The following is a 19,144-nucleotide window of genomic DNA, read 5'->3' as shown; positions in this document are numbered from 1 at the left end:
GGAGAAGAGTTGCCATAGCACTCGAACTGAATTTGAAAGATATTGATTTTTTGTAGAGGTAGTCACGACCCGAATCCTCCCACATACCACCCGTGCTGGATGACAAATGATGGATATGGTTATGAGAAATCAAGACCATTAATGTTTTTATTAAATTCCATTTAAAATGGGTTGATTATGTTCGGAAATGATGCATAACCCTCCCAGTGATGGCCCATTTGTGAGATGTAATGTGTGTGTGTGTGTGTACACATCCTGTGTCGTGAGGACATCCATGCTAAGGCTGTATAGTTATTTATACCTGCTCTCCTGTCTGTGTGTGTGTGTGTGTGTGTGTGTAGGATCAAAGAGGACCATGTGATCCAACATGGCCTGGTGGTGGACGGGGCCAGCCTGTCTCTGGCACTGCGGGGGCATGAGAAGCTCTTCATGGAGGTGTGCAAGAACTGCTCTGCCGTGCTGTGCTGCCGGATGGCGCCCCTGCAGAAGGCCAAGGCAAGTTCCCTTACTGTCACTGCTTCATGTCACTACCAACCTATTAGGGGTCTCCTTTATGAATGGAGCCAGAGAACGGCGCTATTCAGATTTTTCTCATGCTCTATCAAGAATTAAGAACAAATGTCTAAAGATGATTGTCTACTAACAGGCTACAACTTATATCCTAGTAGAATTAACATACTGTATGATTAAAACAGTGCACTCTTACAACTCACTCACAACCAGTGTTGGGGAACGTTACTTTTTAAAAGTAACTTGTTACTTTACAACATCACGACCATTGAAAGTAACTTGCAACGGAAAGTAACTAATTAGTTGTTACATTTCTTTTGCGTAACCAAAAAGAAAACCCTCTGAAGACGTGTTGATCATTCTTATGCCCAGTAGAGGTAATGTTAGCACACTACGTCTGTATCACTCTGTGCTATACCAACTCATGTAACAATGACAGATGCAATATCTCCTTTACAATACTTAAATACATATGTAAAAGGAGAGCTCAAATAGCTAACAAGGACAACTGGCAACCAATCTGTTGTACCTGATACGAACTGGGTTATATGTCAATTATATGTAAAACTAGGCCTGTACGACTACATTGTGAACTTTTAGTGCCCTTTTAACGTAAGCTAGCTAGCAACATCATATCAAGCCTGTTGTCTGGTTTACTTGGTTATCTAGCTAATAGCCAATGCCATGGCAAGGAAGGAAGGTAGGAATTAAGCTAGCCTGTTATGCTAGCGACGATGATAACAGTTTAGCTATCTAGCTAAATACATGGATCGCAGTCTGGCTTGCCCTGGCAGGTGTGTACAGCAGTTACAGCATGGTCACTTATTATATTCAACATCTTGCTAGCTAGCTAGCAACATTAGCGAAGCCAGCTGCACAGTCACATATTGGCTAGCGTAAACTCGTACATTGCCTTGGTCTGTACAATTGCCCTTATTTTAGCGCCCCCAAAAACGTAATAGTTCCAGATCAACTGTAATGTCAATACCATTGTAAAGCACAATTTCTCCCCTTTCCAAAATAATCAATTACATGACCTAAACACTGCCCGTTGCTGCATAATTCAAGAAGGCAATGAGCCCCGTTGGGGCGGGTGGGGAAGCGAAACTAATGCGTGATAGTGAGACGGAGAGATGTGTGGGGAAAATAGCTTTTTTTTCACTCGATCTGTTCAACTTATCACCTTATCGCCTCTAAAATTTAAATAAAACACTATAATGAGTTTATATAATGTGTCATTATATACCTATTTGAAGGTTTGTGTTTTAGGGCGGTGCTAAAGTGATCTTAGAAATAAACAGCGGCTTTGAGAAGGATGATGGCATGCAATGATGACTCCAAAAAATGACTAGGTATCCCCCCTTACCCCTGTCACTGTCCATTTCTTGTTTTTAAAGGATGAGAGTAGGGGATGAGATTGTAAGACAGAAATAGTTGCTTTATGTGTGCTGTACGTTACGACATGACACGTCCCGACGTAACGGAGGGTCTGTTTTTTTCAACTTTTCTCCAATACTATAGAGCCATTACCATTTAGATCAACGCTTGAATAGAAACCTAGTTCACACCCCATATTTTGAAGTCAACACAGTCGCTACAGTCCCATTAGTTTTCTTTGTAGCCTCGTTTGAATGTTGCAGTTGCGCACATTTGTACGGAATGGGGTGAGTTTACGTTACCTAACAACGTGACATTTCTAATTTCTGGAGGTGGAAACTCAATTCGAACTAGCCCACCAAGGCCAACCCGGATTCACTTCAAAGTGCCAATGGAAACAGGTCTTTAGTGCCCTTTCCTTTATGTTTATGGTGAATATGGAGCTGGAGAAATAAGAAAGAAAAAGCTAAATAATATTGTTAGTTACAACTTACTTATTAGAAAAAGTAACTAAGTAACATTACTTAAATTGAAAAACTAACATTACCACAAAAAGTAATCTGAGTACTCTAACCCGTTACCTTGTAAAGCATTACCCCCAACACTGCTAACAACAGTGTGCGCTCTTGCATGACATGCACAAATTGTCTTCGCTATTAATCTTAGGAAGTTATTTCAGTTTTATATTTTGTTTTCTCTGCTTTTTGTATTAGTGATCAGTGCTGTGGAGGGTAGATTAGTGCTGTGATTTTTGTCTGCAGTGTTACATTAAAGGTTAATTTCTGTGGACTTGCTCCTGGTCTCATTTGGACTGCTTATTAATGAGTATTTTATGCTGCTTGGCAGGTGGTGAGATTGCTGAAAACATCCCCAGAGAAACCCATCACTTTAGCCATTGGGGATGGAGCCAATGATGTCAGCATGATTCAAGAAGCCCATGTTGGCATAGGTAAATTCTTCACCCCATCAAATTACAATAGGGTCATTCCACCTCAAAAAAGCACAAGAAAGAGGATTTCGATGCCCACCATCTCAGATTGTTCTAAAATCGTTTCTGTTAAGATTAGCATTCCCCCAAAATTATTTTGTTTAAATATAATTTGGTCTCTGACAAATTTAAGCTGCACCCAAATTGGCCATTTTAATTTATAGGATTCATATAATATTCAATAAATATAGTACCAAGCATCTGATTTGGACCAAACTTTATTCTTACAATGAATTAGACATGAGGAATCCAAAGAAATGGTCGAAAGCCACCCACAGACCTACCTACATCCCACAACAAATATCACCCCAACAAAGAGTATATAGAATGTATCGGTTCTCTGTTTGACAAGTAGTATGGCGCTGCGGGTCAGAGCATTGTTTTTTTCATATTATATAATGTATTCAGTGGGGATTTTTTTCTGTTTATAGAAATTAGTCATTGTAGTCGTTGGGTTTATGTCCCATCCTACATCCTGATATTACCAGGTTCTGACCACTAGATGGTGCTGTTCCTGCTATTAGGTGATATATTTGTTTAAGAACCCCCCCTGCCTTGTTAAAGGGATCGTTCACCCAAATTACTATATTGCATTGTTGTTTTTTACTCTGTAAGCAGTCTATGGACCAGATATGACAGCAACTCATGCTTTGCCAGGTCAAGGTAAACAGTGCAAGTCAATGGTGTGTATATTATAATTTGCGTGCTTTATGTCCAAATCATCATGTCCAAATTTAAAGTATCTAAAAATGGATTGTGTAACTCAATGATATTACTTATAGATGATTTGGATATGAAGCATGGAAATGCTAATATAGGTACCATTGACTTGCATTGGATTTGTGCTACAAATGCAAAACATTTAGCATTTGAAACAGTGGCCAGGTAAACAAAACCAAAGTGTGGGTTGCTCCCATACCTGGTCCATAGACTGCTTACGGGGTAAGAAAAACAATATGTAATTGGGATGAACGGTCCCTTTAACAATGGGGAGTTCTTTAACCTCTTGGAACTACCGCTCCCGGATCCGGGAGAATTGTCATCAACTGACACTAATTAGCATAACGCAACGGACAAAAAATATTACTAGAAAATATTTATATTCATGAAATCACAAGTGAAATATATTGAAACATAGCTTAGCCTTTTGTTAATCAGATTTTGAAATTATGCTTTACAGCCAAAGCAAGACCGGCATTTGTGTAAGTTTATCGATAGCCTAGCATAGCATTATGCCTAGCTAGCAGCAGGCAGCTTGGTCACGAAAATGAGAAAAGCAATCAAATTAAATTGTTTACCTTTGATGAGCTTCAGATGTTTTCACTTATGAGACTCCCTGTTAGATAGCAAATGTTCCTTTTTTCCATAAAGATTATTTTTGTAGCCGAAATAGCTCCGTTTGTTCTTCACGTTTGGCTGAGAAATCGACCGGAAATTGCGGTTACGACAACGCCGAAAAATATTCCAAATTAGATCCATAATATCGACAGAAACATGGCAAACGTTTTTTATAATCAATCCTCAAGGTGTTTTTCAAATATCTATTCGATAATATATCAACCGGGTCAGTTGGCTTCTTAGCAGGAGCGAGAGAAACAATGGCCGCATTTGTCTATTACGCACATATCACTCTGAGAGCCACCAGCTGACCACTGATGCAATGTTGTCGCTCACGCAAATTTTTTTGGTCTTGTGACACTAGACACATTAGGGAAGCCATAGAAAAAGGAATCTGGTTGATATCCCTTTCACTGCTCAATAGGGACGCATAGGAACGCAGAGGTTTCTAAATAAGAGTCACTTCCTGATTGGATTTTTCTCAGGCTTTCGCCTGCAATATCGGTTCTGTTATACTCACAGACAATATTTTTACAGTTTTGGAAACTTTAGAGTGTTTTCTATCCTAAGCTGTCAATTATATGCATATTCTATTATCTGGTCCTGAAAAATAGCCCGTTTACTTTGGGAATGTTATTTTTCCAAAAATGAAAAATAGTGCCCCCTAGTTTCAAGAGGCTAAATTCTTTTTTGCCTAATAGCAGGAACAGCACCATCTAGTGGTCAGAACCTGGAAATATCAGGATGTAGGATGGAACATAAACCTTCAATGACACATTTCTGTGAACAGGGAAAAACCAAATTCACTGAGAATACATTACATAGGATGAAGAAACAATACTCCGAGCCGCAGCTTCATACCACTTGTTAAACATTGAGAACTAATGGCTTTTGACCACTTCTTTGGATTCCTCAAGTCTTACTTATTAATAGAAAAATATTTGGTCCAAATTGGATTTTAAATACTATAATGATTGAATATTATCTGAATCCTATAAATTAAAATGGACAATTTGGGTGCAATCAATTAGCTTAATTTCTCAGATCTAATTTTATTTCAACAAAATGTTTCCTGAATACTTAGTTTCTGTAGTTCGAAACATAAGATATTTCAGAACAATCTGATATGGTGGGTGTCATGGCTTTCTGAAATGACATGGTCCCAATAGTCAATTACTCAATATTGTATTTTGTTTGTAGTTTCAATACAAGGTGGCCAATAACAGACCTTTTCATTTTCAGGAATCATGGGCAAGGAGGGAAGACAAGCAGTACAAAACAGTGACTATGCAATAGCAAGGTTTAAATTCCTTTCCAAATTGCTGCTTGTCCATGGCCACTTCTACTACATTAGAATAGCAACCCTTGTACAGTACTTTTTTTACAAGGTGAGTTCGATGTTTAAGAATGCTTTGCAGTGCCCTATACAATGAAAACCAATACAGGAGCTAGATGTTATTGTCTCAGGTCTAAATCCCTTTTTGTCTTCTTTTAGAATGTGTGCTTTATTACGCCCCAGTTTTTATACCAGTTCTTCTGTCTGTTTTCACAACAAGTAAGTGTCTTTCAATGTCTCATTAGTTCTATTTGTTCATTTTTTGTGGTCCCTTATTACTGTTGCGTTGTAAGTGTTGTATCAGTGTAGTGTGTTCTGTGTGATAAACATCCCTGTTGTTCTGAAGGTACCACGTGTAGCTTTATCTCCACTGAGGAATCAACAACTCAAACTGTCCAGCTTTGGATCATCAACATACAGTATAAATTAGCCAAATATCGGCACCAGTTGATGCTGGATAAAGAACGGAAGTGATTTTTTTTGGCAGGTGTATGTGCTGTGCTGTGCTGTACATGGCCCGGGGTTATGTGGCAACCTTGTCCTACCTCGTTTTTGTGTCCCTGTTTCCCCAGACTCTGTATGACAGCGTCTACCTGACACTCTACAACATCTGTTTCACCTCCCTGCCCATACTGGTGTACAGCCTGTTTGAGCAACTGGTCCATCCTCATGTGCTGCAGAGTAAGCCAGTGCTCTACAGGTAGGACATGGTGTTCTATTTGACATATTTCTTTCCATACAGAATGAGGCTGTACCTCCATTAGATGCATTTACCTGAAAACACAACAAGCATTTGATAACGGACAGTACCATCCGTTTTTGTCCCTCTACACCAACAGAGACATCAGCAAGAACTCTCTCCTCTCCTTCAAGACCTTTTTGTACTGGACACTGCTGGGCTTCTGCCACGCATTTGCATTCTTCTTCGGTTCCTACATCCTGATGGGGGAGGACACGTCTCTCATGGGGAATGGACAGGTGAGGGTGGCTGTACTGTACCATCTGCTCTACCTCTGGTAGTGGTCCGCTTGGAGGAGGGAGGGCCAGAGATCCACCTGGCTTGGCCTGACAGGGAACCTGATTGTGAATGTTCTGTGCAGATCTCTGGGAATATTGATTGGGTGTTTTACCAAGACAGTAATATAAAATATTGATATTTCAGTTTGTTAGGCAGTGTGATGGCAGTAAGTTCTAGACTGTTCCAGGAGGCTGCCTGTGTTGTTGTGGTTGTCTGTGTCAGTCTTTCTACTAGAGCAGGGGTGGGAACGGACTCAATTTACTTTAAAATGACTCAAACCAAATTGAAATGGTGAAGAAATGATAAAGGACCTACATTCATACAGTTTCTTGTCCAGCTCACCAATAATCGCCATAACGGCATGTGGAGCTAGACAGTCAGGGAGCAGCGACAATTCCCAAAATAATGTATAGAGGACTATTTTTTTTTTTTTGCCAATCTTGACAGCGAGGAAATAAATCCGATCTTCAGTGCCGCCCTCTGGACCTCGTTGAAGACCTACTGCAGCCCCCGGGGCAAAACGAGTTTGACACACCTGTACTAGATTGTGGCGTGTTGTTGAAAAAGAACTCACCATGTTGCTCTTTTTTGCTTTTTGTTTTCTTTATTTTTCCTCTCTTCTCCCTCTTTTCATGCTCTGCATGTCGTCAGATTTTGAGAGCTAACAGACAACTGGTAAGAGTTGACTGAATTACCGTGGATGCATGCCCGTCATAGTTACTACCCTATCATCTGTTACTATCATTGGTCCATTCTATATCAGCATCCTGCTTGGTTATGCGTTTGATGATGTGCTATGTTTCTCAGTGTGAGTGGTGATGGCTAGTTGGAGACGCTCACTTCCATAGCTTTCGGAGAGTCAGTAACTTTGTCTTCACAGGTTAGGCCTAGTCTTCTGGAAAGCTGTCTAATAACACATCACTCGATCTCCATTGAGTGAATAAAACATTAAGAACACCTGCTATTTCCATGACATAGACTGACCAGGTGAATCCAGCTGAAAACTATGATCCGTTATTGATGTCACTTGTTAAATCCACATCAATCAGTGTATGTGAAGGGTAAAAGACAGGTTAAATAATTATTTTTAAGCCTTAAGACAATTAATACATGGATTGTGTGTGTGCCATTCAGAGTTTGATTTTAAGTGTCTTTGAATGGGTATGGTCGTAGGTGCCAGGCGCACCGGTTTGTGTCAAGAACTGCAACGCTGCCGTTTTTTTTCACGCCCAACAGTTTGTATCAAGAAAGGTCCACTACTCCAAGGACATCCAGCCAACTTGACACAACTGTAGAAAGCATTGGCATCAACATGGGCCAGCATCCCTGTGGAACGCTTTTGACACCTTGTAGAGTCAATTCCCAGACGAATTGAGGCTGTTCTGAGGGCAAAAGGGGGTGGGGGGGCAACTCAATATTAGGAAGGTGCTCCTAATGTTAGGTATACTCAGTGTACATCCCTATTAAAGCATTATTCCTATGATAATGTTATGCCATTGTATTTTCTATGTGAAAATTCTTAAATGTTTTATTTTATTTGTCTTGTAGATGTTTGGAAACTGGACATTTGGCACTTTGGTATTCACAGTAATGGTCATCACTGTTACACTGAAGGTAAATCATGTTATTTGAGTTTTTGCAATTGTTTGATTCATAAATCTGAAAGCAATCCCACATGAAGTCTATCTATGTTTGATATTGTTGTCACTGGCACCTCACTCCTCTCTGCTCTCCTATGTTGTTTCACATGCTTTTCTGACCAAACTACATGTCGTTTCTCCTCTCTGTCAACAGCTGGCCTTGGAGACCCACTTCTGGACGTGGATGAATCACTTTGTTACCTGGGGCTCCATCGCTTTCTACTTCATCTTCTCCATTTTTTATGGGGGAATCATCTGGTGAGCTGAGCTGCCATCTCTTTCCCACACAACCCGTGTTTGTCTAGTACACATGGCACTCCAGTATATAGTATGTGATAAGACCAACAAGTGTAATTGAACTGCATGTGGCATACAGTCTACTCAGATTTTCACCTGTTTTACAGTGGCTAGCATCACTATCTCCATTGTCATCTCAGACAGTCAAAAAGCTTCAAGTTCCATTCCAGGCTCTACTCACAGGGTTAGTTGAGCATAAAAAAAATGTTGGCTGACTAACAGTGTGATTCTCTGTGACCTTTGCCCCCCTCCAGGCCTTTCCTCCACACCCAGGACATGTACTTTGTCTTCGTCCAGTTGCTGTCCAGCGGCTCTGCCTGGTTCGCCATCATCATCATCATCATCACCTGCCTTTTCCCTGACATCATCAAGAAGGTGTTCTACAGGCACCTCCAGCCCACCAGCACCCAGAAGTCTCAGGTAGGACAGAGGAGGAGGAGGGGTGGGCGGCTTGTTGCTAACCCACAGGACACCCTCACAGCAACGTTTGTGGTAACAGACTATACACTGACAGGAAACGTATGACACTCGCACCACAGCATGGCTTTTCACCTCACAGACAACACAAGAACAACAATTCACTGTGCAACTGACAAAGGCACGCTCAAAACAACGGGTTCTCTGTTCCAGCTCTAAACCTACTGTAGCGTGTCTGTGTGTCTGCTAGGTGGGAGAGCTAGACTGTAGATGCCAGATGGTAGGAGCATGTTACTCAACATGAACACAGTTGGGTTTTTTTTAAACAGCCTCCTCAACTGTTCTGTTTTTGTGGTCACAATTTCCTCTTTGCTTAAAAGGTTGACATTGCTATGCCCTGTTTTTTTGTTTGTTTATACGTATTGGCCTTTTTTGCATCAAATAGTTGTTCAGTCAGAAATTCTAGCATCCCCACTCTAAAGTGCTGCTCGGCGGTTCTTAGAAGATAAAAGTTCTTTCTTTCTCAGGCTTGAGTCTCATGTCCTGTCTCTGTGATAAAGGCACCTTTCTCTGACTGATGTACTCGTGTGTGCACATGTGTATGTTTCTGTCTTACTACTCTGTCTACCATGTATGTCTTCTTCCCTCCTAACTGACTGTCTGTGTGTTCCGCCCTTCCCTCTGCTCTGTAGATGTACTCCAACCGAGTCGCTATAAGTGACGACTTCATCGCTCTGCAGCCTCTCTCCAGAGCCAAGAATCAGCTGGGCAAAATTAGGTAGAGTAGGAGGGCCGTGCTGCCTAATAAGTCTTGTCTGCATGCAGAGGACAAACTAACTAACCAGCATTCTAGGGAAAGGGAAATGGGGGTAAAAAAAGAGGAAAGGATAAGTATAAGGCACTTTGTTATGCACCCCTGCATGTTGGCCCTAGGAAAGCCTCTATCAAGTGCGCGCCACTTCAGGTTAGCATATAAGGACCAGTGCTCTCTGCATTGGGCAGAGCAGCCCCTCACTGCAGCATGGTGCAGCAGCCCTAATATAAAGCTCCAGCCATAACGGCATGTGGAGCACAGCTTGAGTCTGTTTGTGTGCTGCTGCTAATACAGTAACTCTGAGGCACAAAATTATAGTTAGCAAGAACTTCAAAGCTTCTGGCTGGTGAATGCTATTTCCATAGTAGTTTATTCACTATCTCAAGATCATATTCTGGACAGCATGCTCTTAAACAGTAGCATTCGTTTCTTAAGATATGCACAATGAGCAGAGAAAATGACGACCACTCCATCCAAAAGCAAGTGATCAATTTCCTAATTGGATTGACTTGTTTACGGAATAATTGATCATCCAAATTCTAAATTAATTCCTCAGTCATCCAGATAGTTGATACATTTACATAATTGAAAGTACACTGAAATGAATAAACTGGCTCATTGGTTCCTTGGAACATCTTTGTGCCCAGTCTCCTAATTAAAAGATTTGTGTACACATTGTTTTGGACACACATTGATCAGTAACTGCTATGTGGCTATCCCCGTACCTCCAATGGATGTGGGAGTAGTTTTTGTGCTCATTCATCTTGTTCTCTCCTGTTTCCTTCTGTCCGGGAGACTTAATGGGTTGTTTTGTGCTTCCAGATGGAAGAGGATAAGAGTTCAGTCAGCTCAGAATATGACTCTGCTGAAAGCTGGAGCCGAGGGGAGGACAATTGGCAACTGCTAGCTGCTTCTCCTCCCCCCGCCCAAGGCCCAGCCCTATGCTCCCCTAGGTAGTAGTCCTACTCCTTCCCTGGCCCAGCCAGGCGTCTGTGTGTGTGGGTCTTCCCCTGAACTACCATTGTCCACCCATCCCCATATAGCCCCCCCCCCCCCCTCCGCCACATTGACCAGAGCCATCCCTCCTAGAGACTTTAGCTGGGATCCTATCAGGGCATGATCACCCTGGGTGGTGGGAGAATGCTGGCACGTTTGTTTAACTGTCCTCTCGATGTCGTCCCCGTTTGTTCTCCTGTCTGTCTGGATACTACAGCATTCTGCCCTGTGTGAAAACAAAACCCAACCTCATTTAATCATGATTTGTGTCATTGATCACCTTTCTGTCTGTGTATGTAAGCAATAATGTTTATGCATGTTTTATTTGCCTAAATGCCTTTAAAGCAGCAAAAGACTGAAGCTCATTGTTTCAAACAAACCATATTTTTCATTTCAATATATAATAATCCTACCAGCATATGGCAAAATGATTGTTCTGTCATTTTCTTTGGCTTTTCTTTGGCTTGTTCTTTAGATGAAATGTATTTTTTGTTTGTTCTTTTTTGCTGTTCCCCGTCATTTAACTTTCATATACCTCATCCCTGACTTAATTTAATCAAATCAATGGCAAGGTTACTATTTCACCTCATTAATAACAAAGATTATGATTGTCAATAGATCAAATGTATCTCATTGTATTTCACATGAATGTTACCAATATCACCTTAGTCGAACTCCTATGTATTCTTGATTTTAGTATTTTTGGTCTGTTTTTGGTGGGTTCTACATGTTATTGATGGCTTCTATGCTGTTGATGGGTCTAGCTAGCTGACAATTGTGTAGTTCTGTGTGACTGGTATGATTTTCCTGTTTGTGCTAACACAATGTGTTAATTTACAGGGGCGGTAAATCACGTAGGAAATGATTGGGGGGGCAGCTGATTTAAACTATTTGTAAAGTGAAAATGTAACTTTTAAAAGCTCATCTGTTAACTCCTACCCAAATAATGTTGTTGACTCGTCCTGTTCTCATATTTGTGGCCAAAGCATGCATTTCAGAAAAAAAACACTCTTTACTTGTATCTCAAACAGACTGTTTCAAAGGGTATGGCTATTTCCTCATAGTGGATGATGTCATGTTTTTGGCCAAGATGGCTCATTGGCTAAGTTGGCCAATCAGCGTTTACTTGTCATGAGTATTTGTATTGACCAGTATACGCCCACACCATTCTGTTGTTGGTTACACCCACAACATTCAAATATAGAAAAACAGCTTTTTTAACACACTTAATTCCCATTTTTGGAAGGATTAATATTGTAATTTAATTATAGGTCATATTTCATAAATGTGGAATCACTGGACAGCTACTTTAACTGTCAATCATCACCACCTCCAACCATGTTAGAGGGATTCCCTAGCGACAGGTCAAGATGGAAACATGAAGGATTTTTGTGTAATCGGCCTTGTAGAGTGTTGATGAGAAGAATATCAATATCACCTGAACTTGCTTGCCAGTTTTTCCAACAGTTATGATTCGGAAGACAGTGTGTAATGTAAGATACAGTAGAATGATACATTCATGACAATGTAGCCTAATACCTATTTGGTTTAGTCTTCTTACCACTGTTTCTGCTGTTGCAAATATGCTGTAGTTTCCGAGTGGTGGGGAGAGGGGGGAATTGAGCGTTGTAACCCCAAACCAGTGTCGATAGTCTTGGGATGTGTTCAGATTTGCCTCTGCAGCAGTGCTCTGCGCAATGAGTGCTTACTCAGGAAAATTAAGAGTTTGCTGTAAGAGATCAGAGCCGTCTATGAATCGACTTTCTTACACTTATGGCTATGCATTTTAAATTTGCAAAATTCTCTGCCTTCGCCATTCATTTGCATCCGTAGGATTGTCTTTTGTTTGCGAGTGAATCGCCATTATATATCATTATGTGGAACTGAGCCGACTTACTTTTAAGCACACGTTACACAACAACTCTGTAACTACTGTGTGATTTGAATACATGGACAGGCTTGCCTTGGCAAATACTGCATTGTTTATCACTTTTAAATGTATTGATTCAAGTCTTTATTTGATTGATTTTCACCTCCCCAGCTTTACTGTGTACATTTGTGTCTGACACCTTGTACATCACCCACCCCTTATTGTTGTGAAGAGCTCAGAATCCCCAACACCCCCTCCTTGCTCCCTTGACTGTTTCCTTCTGGATAGTGGTTTGACCTGTTTTTATGTGCTGATTGTAATATTCTCTTGTGGTCTGCCACCTGTCATCTCCCCTCCCTCTCTCTGCAGCTTATTGAGACCAACTACCAGGGCATCGGCTGCGTGGACTCCATGTGCTGCTACTCGGAGGGGGAGAATGGGTGCAGCCGGCTGGGCCGGATGGTGGAGCAAGTAATGGGCCGCTGCGACCCTGCCTGCGCTAACAGGTGTGACCCCATGCTCTGTAGCCTCTACTGCTGCAGGCGCATCTCCTACAAGCTGGAGCAGGACGAGCCCACTGCTCCCCAGGAGTAGCCGAATAGAGAGAGGTCCTAGCCTAGTAGAGCGAGAGAGAGGTAGACTAGACTACGCTCTTACTGGTAGGACAGGCACCCCAGTGACAGCCAAAGGTTTTGTATGGAGGGAGACTAGTATCAGGATCCTGGATCTAAAATGACCTTTAATGGAGACTTGTTTATCTTGTATGCTATGATCAGCTTCATGGGGTTCTTATGGTCTATTCTTCTTCCATATTCAGTGGGACAACGTGCTCACCAATGTAGCCATGTGTCTATGTAATCCGATCTGTCCTTCCAAGTCTGTACTCTTATGGATTTCTTTTTAAATCTTCTTTCACTCGTGGGCTTTTTGTAACCTATCTTTGTGGCTGATCGACCTTGTCGTCTTCTGAAGTTTTGTGCTTCTTTTAACTTTTCCAAAGCCTGCTGAGTCAGTGTGTTGCACAGTGTAGGCTAAGCCCAGGTTCAGAGTCCAAGTCGCTATTGATCTACAACAATGTATTTATGTTGAAAGATCTTTTCAGGAGAATGCTACTCGAGGTATATTTATTGGATCATTATTAAAGTATTCTCGTTCTGCATTTTACCCGTACTCCTGGTCTTGCCAAAGTCTGTTTATACTGTATGTGTTTATCTATGGAGAATGACTGCATGATGCCAGTGTGACGCTTTCTCAGCCCCTCCCTTGTCTGCCCACACATGTACTCTACACCCTCACTGTCCCAACACTGTGAGGTGAGGCGAGCACTGGGAAAGAAAAGGATCTAAGTTAGACTGAGACTTGTTCCGGCCTTAATGCTAAGATACTGCCACTGCAAAGGGGCAGATAGAGACCCTACCATGGGCCATGGGAGGTATATATCAGCCCTACTTTACTGTACCCTGTACTATAGTGATGATGCTTGTGTTTTGACATGCTGCAGTGTTTGGTGTCTGTGTGCCACAGCTGAAACACTGGGACCACACTCCCTGACATAAAGATACTGGAAAACTGTAGTCTCAAAAGGAGAATAGGAGAGTGTTTTTGCTATATATTTTATACAGTTAAGTACTTGAAGCCTTATAAGTGCTTTTGAGAGGAAGAGAACTCTTGTTGCATGGGACTGCTTTTGGTATTTTGTATTCTGAGTAACCAGACGTTGTTGTGTGTGTGTGTCCCATGATATTTTCTATAATGTCACTCCTCCTCTTGCTTTGCTGCACTTTGTCTGAACCTCTCGTCATTGCCACTATCTAAAATCTAGATAATATTCAACTTCCCCCATCGAAGTTATTTATATGCTGCTGTTATCACCTTGACGTCACTATTCAATCTAATATTCTGCTGCTTGCCTTGTTCTCTGTTCTGTTAGATGGCCATAGACAATGGACTAATAGCTTGATATCAAGAGGGAGTGCCACTAGACTAGACAATTCACACCAACATACACATTTATCAAGAAATACTTATTTTTGAAATTACACCGCACCATGTACATATAAGAGCTTAAACGGTTGTCTTTGTCTGAAAGACGTAATCCACATAGCACGTATAGGGTGTCGTTGATACTTTTCATCCAAAGATAAAATAATGGGTATAGTTGAATGAGATTCTACAGGAATATTGTTGAGAAGTGGTGAGTCTCTACTATGTCCCCTGGTGGTGGTGTTGGCTTATACAGGCTATGAAAGATGGGGGGAGGCCTTGTGCCTTTCTTGAAGGTAAGAGTTGAGCTTTCTTTTCAAGGGCTCTTAGATATTAGAAAAATATTATGTTTGTTTTTTTACTATAGATATGCACATATATATTTAAGTTGTTTTAGATATTATGCCTATTTTTGTATTAGCAGAATATACTCCGTCTAAATGAGTTCATATATAGTACAGCCAAGAAAAGAGCTTCATATTATAAAAATAAACAGTATTTAGTATACCTGGTTATGCATAGGATGTATTATTCATACAATGACATGCAGATAGAGAAGGGAGACGTTGACTGTTTGTGTTCAAGTCATCCATGTTAAATCATCCTGTACTAACCCTCACTGTACGCACCTTATTCTCCTCCTTTTTAGTTTGACTTTGTTTGCTTGTGCTGCTCCCTCTGTAGGTTGAAGTGTAGTGTAGGAGACAGGGTTGTGAGGCAGTGGAAGATGAGCAGGATGACAGGGCTTCAGATCCAAGGCAGGGCCTCCTCATGTCAATACAGATAAGGTCTTCAACCACTCCTGTGCCATGACATCCCCTTACTGTACCATGTAATGGCACGATGGCTGTCCATCCAACAGTAAATGAAGGATCTTTAGGCAGGTCAGAGACAGACAGACAAGCACTCCAGAGGTAGGTTTTCAGCTTAATCCTCTCCCACCGCCACCCCTCACTCCTCTGTCGTTGATGCTTTTAGATTGAGGAGCAACTCGGACCCCTTCTATTCCAACGACCGGAGCATCTTGACGCTCTCCCCCATGGAGGCCACTCATTGCTAAGGTAGCAGAGAGCAGTTGTCCCGCCAGGTGCCCCGTCCCGCCCTGCCCCGTGGCCAAACAGAGGGACTACTCACTGCACGGCCCAGGGCTGACCACCTCAGTGGACAGTCAGACTATATCTCAAGAGAAGAACGTTGAAAGCCATGAGGCTCTGCACCACCACTTTCAGAGATGCTGCATTTGCCTCTGTTCTGTTCCTGTAAATAATAAAAGGGAATCAGACCAAAGAAGGATTTGTCAGACTTAAGTGAAAAAAAAAACCATGGTCTACTACTTTGCGCCTGTAGGTTAGTGCTGCTCCTGCTTCACCACCTGACTATCTGAAAGGTCTGCCGCCTTTCCTGAGGAAATTAGGTGGACCTTTTTAAAGCCATACCTTCCATTTTTACTATCTGTTTTTCAAGGTATGAAAATGTGAAAGCAGTTTGGTCAGGTCTCTGGTATTTAAAAAAAAAAAAAAAAACATAAAAATAAAAAAATCCCTGAAATGCCTTTTCTGCTCAGATTTGTTAGCGTTGTGTTTGTTCCGAAATGTCGACAGGAGAATGTCCCTATAATAGCTTCCTACGAGAGATGTGTTGTTCCACCAATACAGTGCCTTTTGAGAAGTGTAACTTGGTCCCCCCAAAAATTGTCACCTAATTCTAACATTTTGTTATAAAAAGCACATGTTCAACTTAATAAAATAAAACACTTTTTCCCATCAAGAGGTTAAATAAAGAAATTACTATAGTAAGTGCCAAATAAAGTATCGGGGGAGGGCAATTGAATGCACATACAGTGGGGCAAAAAAGTATTTAGTCAGCCTCCAATTGTGCAAGTTCTCCCACTTAAAAAATAAGGCCTATAATTTATCATAGGTAAACTTCAACTATGACAGACAAAATGAGAGAGAAAAAATCCAGAAAATCACATTGTAGGATTTTTTATGAATTTATTTGCAAATGGTGGTGGAAAATAAGTATTTGGTCAATAACAAAAGTTTATCTCAATACTTTGTTATATACCCTTTGTTGGCAATGACAGAGGTCAAACGTTTTCTGTAAATCTTCACAAGGTTTTCACACACTGTTGCTGGTATTTTGGCCCATTCCTCCATGCAGATCTCCTCTAGAGCAGTGATGTTTTGGGGCTGTTGCTGGGCAACATGGACTTTCCCTCCAACAATTTTCTATGGGGTTGAGATCTGGAGACTGGCTAGGCAACTCCAGGACCTTGAAATGCTTCTTATGAAGCCACTCCTTCATTGCCCAGTGCGTTTGGGATCATTGTCATACTGAACGACCCAGCCACGTTTCATCTTCAATGCCCTTGCTGATGGTAGGCTTTGTTACTTTGGTCCCAGCTCTCTGCAGATCATTCACTAGGTCCCCCCATGTGGTTCTGGGATTTTTGCTCACTGTTCTTGTGATCATTTTGACCCCACGGGGTGAGATCTTGCGTGGAGCCCCAGATCGAGGGAGATTATCAGTGGTCTTGTATGTCTTCCATTTCCTAATAATTGCTCCCACAGTTGATTTCTTCAAACCAAGCTGCTTACCTATTGCAGATTCAGTCTTCCCAGCCTGGTACAGGTCTACAATGTTGTTTCTGGTGTCCTTTGACAGCTCTTTGGTCTTGGCCATAGTGGAGTGTGACTGTTTGAGGTTGTGGACAGGTCTTTTATACTGATAACAAGTTCAAACAGGTGCCATTAATACAGGTAACGAGTAGAGGACAGAGGAGCCTCTTAAAGAAGTTACAGGTCTGTGAGAGCCAGAAATCTTGCTTGTTTGTTGGTGACCAAATACTTATTTTCCACCATAATTTGCAAATAAATTTATTAAAAATCCTACAATGTCATTTTCTGGATTTTTCTTCTAATTTTGTCTGTCATAGTTGAATGGACCTATGTTGAAAATTACAGGCCTCATCTTTTTAAGTGGGAGAACTTGCACAATTGGTGGCTGACTAAATACTTTTTTTGCCCCACTGTATATACATAAAAAATAAAAATAAACATTTCTAGAGCATCTCTACAGATAACAGGGTTGTGTTATTCTCAACACACTCAGTTTTCACCACAAAACACCAGATAATGGCCCCCCAAATATAAAGGAACAGTTTCACCATATTAAAGGGAAAATCCACTCAAACTGTTTTATTTTTTATTTGAATGAATCACTGATAATGTAAAATAAATATTTTTTTAGAAATGCAAAGCAACTAAATAAGTAGGGCTTTACAATGATGGTAAAACTTGGGGAAATATTCAGGTTAAAATCATCTTAGAGGGACATGTCAAAATGCTTATTTTCGGTGCAATCTGATTTTATAGAATTTTACATGTGGTCTATATTAAAGGGCACTTCATTTAATATTATAGGCTTTAGAATTTAATATTGGTGCACAATTTCTACTTAGAATATCAAAGGGTCACAAAAGGTACTCTTTTCGTGGAACAACCCAGATATGAAATAGCTGCCAGGATGACATGAAATAGCTTTCACATCTAGTTGTTTTCAAAGCCACAAATTGTTTCTGTTTGCCTTTCACTAATCATTGCCTATCATTTGAATCATGTTTTTCTTTAATTTGTTAGTCTTTTCCCCCTCTCTTACTAACCACTTGTTAATGTTTGTATACATTTCCATCATATTACTGGTAATAGGGCAGGCGAGAGAACCTCACGGACTGAATGCAACTGCTTTTGCTCTCTGTATCCTCTTTAGCTTTTGGGGCCTTTTAGCCCACAATAATGGAAATGTCTGAGTCAAGAGGGTCATTGAGACAACCATTTTAAACTTGCTATCAATGACAGTGACATTATGTACATCAGCATACATATTTATCAGAATATTGCCGAGATACATAATCATGGGATTTTATATGGTTACTATTTTTAGCCGTTACATACCTCTCAGTAGCTTGAAATGGGAGACACTTGTCCAAGAAGTCAGTGGAGCTTGCTATTTATTTGCATGGTACCAATATTCGTAATTATATCTGGCACTACTATTGATCATGGTCAGCATTGGTCATATCTGATGGATTGTACTTGTTTGCTACTCAGTTTTGATATAAATGCAGCATCTTGTTCAGATTGTCACATTTCAATCTCAATCAGTTTATGAAGGCAATATGGATACATCTCTACAAGGACACTGATGTAAAGTCAGCTGTTTGTTTCTCTTGATCATGTTCATTGAAGAAAAAAGGTATGTTATTGTACTCCTGTCAGTGAAATGGTTGATGTTTAAAGCAAATTCTATTTATGGAATAAATGTTTTTAAAAAGCATGTAACTTTTGTCCTTTCCAGCAGAATGTGTATGCAACAAATGTTCACACACACTACTTGACCATTCGATAGCACTAGCATAGTGTCGTGTCTTTGGTTATGCCGGATTATGTGATATGACTTGCTATTCTATAAGATAATTTCTCCGTAATTAATATTACCTGATTGAGCTAATCATGTAAATGTAATTAGCTAGAGTCGGGCACCACAAAATAATATTTA

At 40.8% G+C, this 19,144-nt stretch overlaps 1 protein-coding gene and 1 long non-coding RNA gene across 5 annotated transcripts in view; one reads left to right on the top strand and one right to left on the bottom strand.

Annotated features, from left to right (window-relative positions):
• Positions 1–18,922, top strand: part of LOC110524470 (phospholipid-transporting ATPase IF) — a 40,069-nt gene extending 21,147 nt beyond the window's left edge. The window contains exons 20-31 of one of the 4 annotated variants that reach the window (XM_021604157.3): positions 342–495; positions 2,734–2,836; positions 5,456–5,601; positions 5,709–5,768; positions 6,122–6,249; positions 6,389–6,527; positions 8,116–8,181; positions 8,362–8,465; positions 8,759–8,924; positions 9,614–9,699; positions 12,971–13,107; positions 15,563–18,922. In XM_021604157.3, coding sequence (XP_021459832.2) covers positions 342–495; positions 2,734–2,836; positions 5,456–5,601; positions 5,709–5,768; positions 6,122–6,249; positions 6,389–6,527; positions 8,116–8,181; positions 8,362–8,465; positions 8,759–8,924; positions 9,614–9,699; positions 12,971–13,076 — 1,258 coding nt within the window. In that variant the 3' untranslated portion in view covers positions 13,077–13,107; positions 15,563–18,922. Of the gene's footprint in view, positions 1–341; positions 496–2,733; positions 2,837–5,455; positions 5,602–5,708; positions 5,769–6,121; positions 6,250–6,388; positions 6,528–8,115; positions 8,182–8,361; positions 8,466–8,758; positions 8,925–9,613; positions 9,700–10,557; positions 11,676–12,970; positions 13,332–15,562 lie in introns of those variants that run through there. The other 3 variants (XM_021604152.3, XM_036978281.2, XM_036978279.2) reach the window with 3 other exon arrangements.
• Positions 10,081–15,564, bottom strand: LOC149983568 (uncharacterized). Its single transcript, XR_016496283.1, has 2 exons — positions 15,214–15,564; positions 10,081–10,957 (listed from the first exon to the last, which is right to left on the bottom strand). It is a non-coding gene; the product is annotated as an uncharacterized LOC149983568 (long non-coding RNA).
• Positions 18,923–19,144: the final 222 nt, after the last annotated feature.

This window comes from Oncorhynchus mykiss, chromosome 5 (genome assembly GCF_057628025.1).
Source record: "Oncorhynchus mykiss isolate SJ-2025 chromosome 5, ASM5762802v1, whole genome shotgun sequence".
Lineage (NCBI taxonomy): Eukaryota > Metazoa > Chordata > Actinopteri > Salmoniformes > Salmonidae > Oncorhynchus > Oncorhynchus mykiss.
This window is presented reverse-complemented; position numbering and strand designations above follow the sequence as displayed.